This window comes from Acanthisitta chloris, unplaced genomic scaffold, assembly GCF_000695815.1.
Source record: "Acanthisitta chloris isolate BGI_N310 unplaced genomic scaffold, ASM69581v1 scaffold8408, whole genome shotgun sequence".
NCBI lineage: Eukaryota > Metazoa > Chordata > Aves > Passeriformes > Acanthisittidae > Acanthisitta > Acanthisitta chloris.
In genome coordinates, this window is record NW_008687526.1 from 26,264 (window position 1) to 30,232 (window position 3,969).

The 3,969-nt window shown below is 43.2% G+C and overlaps 1 protein-coding gene across 1 annotated transcript in view; it reads right to left on the reverse strand.

Moving 5' to 3' along the window:
• Window positions 1–3,061: 3,061 nt before the first annotated feature.
• The window catches only part of WDR89 (WD repeat domain 89), a gene marked incomplete at its 3' end in the record, with an annotated part of 1,158 nt that continues 250 nt past the window's right edge, over window positions 3,062–3,969 (reverse strand). The window contains 1 exon segment of the mRNA XM_009080629.1: window positions 3,062–3,969. This exon segment is cut by the window's right edge and continues 16 nt beyond it. Within this exon segment, the coding sequence (XP_009078877.1) occupies window positions 3,062–3,969 (908 nt within the window).

Consider the following 3,969-nt stretch of genomic DNA (forward strand, 5'->3'; position numbering starts at 1 on the left):
GCTCTGGGGACACCTTAGAGCAGCCTTACAGATCCCCATTTCAGGGGGCCTATGAGAAAGTTGGGGACAAACTTTTTGGTAGACCCTGTTGGGACAGGGCAAGGGATGATGGTTTTAAACTAAAAGAGAGAAGATTCAGCTTAGATATTAAAGAAGACATTTTTTATGATGAGTGTGGTGAAACACTGGCACACGCTGCCCAGAGAAGCTGTGGATGCCCCATCCCGGGAAACATTCAAAACCAGGTTGGATGGGGCTTGGAGCACCCTGGTCTAGTGGAAGGTGTCCCAGCCCATGGCAGGGGGGGGAACTAGGTGATCTTTAAAGGACTCTTCCAACACAAACCATTCTGTGGTTCTGTGACTCTAAGTTTCTTAATACTGAAGCCAACTGACAGACATCAAAATCAGCCTAAGAGGTTAAATACAGCTGGACAAGTTAACCTGCCTAACTTCAACTCTATTATTATTTATGTGATTGTATATGGATTCTGCCTGTGCTCTGTGGTCTATGAAATAGTGTTTGCAGCTTACAGAATGAAGCAATGCTAATTACTTGTTCACGTGGGGCTTCCATCTATGTTTGTTTTATGGATATTAACCTGAAATTAAGTCAACACAAAAGAAAAACAACAAAATCTTGTATTTTCAGAAGCAACACAAGCCTGAGTCTCCTGACAGCTGCTGTGCTTTTGTGCAATTTTAAGATACATACACACATTTTTCCCCTTCTGTTGCTATTTCAGTTACACACGTAAAAGGGAGAAATCAGCTTCTCAAGGAAAATCATGGGTTTAACTGTGACTGATACAGAACAAATCGATATCCACCTAATTCAGAAACAGGATAGCAGATACAGGTTGCACACTGCAAACACTTCAGTACCAGAACCCCCATTTCTGCTGCTTTAATTCAGAGACAGCTGGCAAAGCACATCAGAATTTCACTCCACAGACACTTGGAAGCAAGTGGAGGCAACCACAAGCTCCCTCACTGCACATTTCTTTGTGCACACAAACCTGTCTTCAAGAACTCAAGCATGAGACAGACCCAATGACTCTACTCCACCAAGTGTGTTGAGATACCAGGAAAAGAGTGTATAAGCACCTATAAAGCAAGGTATATATTGTACCTGCAATGAAAGAGGTCTCAGGTCTGCTTTGGTTCCCCAACCCCAACTTGGTACTGAACCAAGTCAGGACCATGAGGGCATGGCAGTGAATTCAGAAGGGTCTGAAGCTTTTGGTCCACTCACTTAGAAAACTCTGAGTTCCACAGACAAAGACAATAACCAGTGACCTGGCAGAATAAACCTTGAGAGGGCACATGATCTAGCTTCATTGTAGCCCTGACACTCACTGCCCACCTTGTCCCAAAGTAGCACACAGGACTTCAAAAAGCATGGGCCTAACTTGAATTCACAAAAGTAATTAAAAAAATAAACTGTAGAGAAATGTGACTTTTAAATTGCAGCTGCACTTTTAAATCACCAGCAGGAACAAAAACAAGTGAATCATCTTAATTATCACCAACAGGCAGACCCAAACCAATAATGGATTCACAGTTGTGGCTAAAGGGTATGAAGAGTTTGTGAAACACTGTGTGGAAACTCGATACTTGTGGTTGAAAAGGATTCATCTCCAGAGATGATTAAGGCATCCTCAGCACAGCTGTAACCATATACTAGAGGTATCTTCTGTCCCTCAGAAACCGTTTCTGAACTCCAGGATAATCCTCTAAACCTGATGTTCATAACGTCTTCTTGCATCCACCCTCAGGCAAAAAATAAACCCAATTCCTCTTAATTACTTTGCCAACTAATCTATAACAGAGCAATTCTTAAACATTCCCATGCTGGTTTTGGTTGTAGTGCAGCTGTGTTAACTACAGCCTCATTACCAACACCATGTGCCTGCAGTGGTCCTCAGAAGGCTGGAGGTGAGTGTGTGTGCACAGCAATGCACAGGTTGGAGTCTGCCAGCAGAGCAGAATAAGCACAAAGTCTCACCCCTTTCACAAGTATGGGGCAAATTTTGTACCACTCAATAGGTATTTGATGGAATACTAAACCACAGCTCTCCCAGGGAGATATCCAAGCATAAAACCTCTCTGCAGAGAGAAATGTTTCTCAAAGGGCACACACCAACCCCTAGAAGGTTTTGTTCAAGTCTCCTTTAACTAGAACTACAGTCTCAGCTGGCAGTGCTCCTTCTGGGATTTTAACATTCCCACTTAGCATGTGACACCAGCTTATTTCATAAGTCAGGAGTTGGGATTTTAGGCACCACTGGTGTAATTACACCCATCTATTTCTTTAACTCACCAAAGGTCTCCCCAGTCTTCTAGGTGCACTTACCAGGAGAGCTGCTTGCAAGATTCTTGGGTATTTTCATGCAGGAAAAATGCCTTAAATAATGTCAGTTTAACAGTTCTCATACACATACAAATTAGCTGCTTGGAATCATGTGCTCCCATTTGGTTGAAACATTCATATCTGCAATGAAAATTATGGCTCTATCAACTGCTCCTTTATGAGCTTGTTCTAAACCAGTGATGTGACAGTGCACAACTACTTATTTTCTGCTGCATCGAGAAGTAACTCCTTCAGGCATTAAGATGTGACATAAAATCTTTTACTAAATTGAGCAATTTCATTAAGTTTTCTGTAAAGAAAGCGAAATACAGCGTGAAATACAAAAGCTTTTAAAATGTGCCAGGGAATTTCATTGGGAAGGTAACAAAGTATGCAAGCCACAGGCCTCTATTACACATTAAAAACGTTGTCTGAGAAATTAAATAACCACAGAAACACTTCTATATAATATGATTTAACATCTGTTGTTCTACAGCTCAAGAGCAAACGTTTACTCTTTTCTGATTAATATTAGCAACCTTAAAAAAAATAGAAGGCATTCTTCTGGTGACTGAAACACATTCCCAGGGGGAATTCAAGTACCACAGCTCTTTCCACAGAATACCTCCAAATAAAGCACAGCCAAGTACTGCCTGAGAGATTAAACACCAGGAACACTCCACACAGCAGAGAGTCTCACTTTCAGCACTTCACTTTTTCCTGCTTTTGAGGGAGCTGTTGTGAACTCTTACTCTCTCCTGCACGGAAGAAGCAATCTTCAGAGATGCTTTCTTTCCAAGGGACCTTTCCACAGCTCCAGGTTTCCATAGCAACAGCTGAGCATCCTCTCCACCCGTCAGCAGAGACTCATCCCTCAGGTTCCAGCAGAAGGAGCGAACAGTGGCAGAGTGTCCCCCACAAAGGGTCCCCACCAGGCTCAGGCCATCGGTGCTGCAGCTCAGCAGGTGAATGTTCCCTGTGGAGGTTCCCCCAAGGAGGAAGAGTTTCTCTGCCTTTTCATGGTACAGGCCACCCACCAGGTAATGTAGGCTGTGGTTCTCCACACAGGCTGTGTCTCTGACATCCAAAACATGCAACAGTGTGATCGGCTCTTCGGTGTCCAACTGAGCCATGTCCCACCAGCAGAATCCCTCATCATGTGTCATGCAGTAGACCTGTTTATAACCTTTCCCAGACCAGCCAATAAAGCTCACTGATGAATCTGAATTGCAAGTTGATATCAAAGCATCATCCTCATTATCCTTGTTAATGTCGAACACATTGACCAACCCATCGGTTGACCCAGAAACTACCAAATTGGGTTCGATAGGATGAAAACAAACTTTAGTGATGTCATCATTGTGACTTTCAGAATAGACTCCCAAGGGTTCTTTGGCTGCACTGGCACAGTCTGTAATGCCTCTTGCATCCCAAAACACTAAAAACGTGTCCTTTTCAACTTTTTCTGTCCCGGCACAAATGATGAGATCACTGCAGTTGATATCAAAACTGATGAAAACGTTGGAAGGATAACCACTGAATGTCTGCACAGCTTTCTGCGTGGCTAAACGAACATCCCAACACTTCACTGTGCCGTCACTGCACGCTGAGAACACG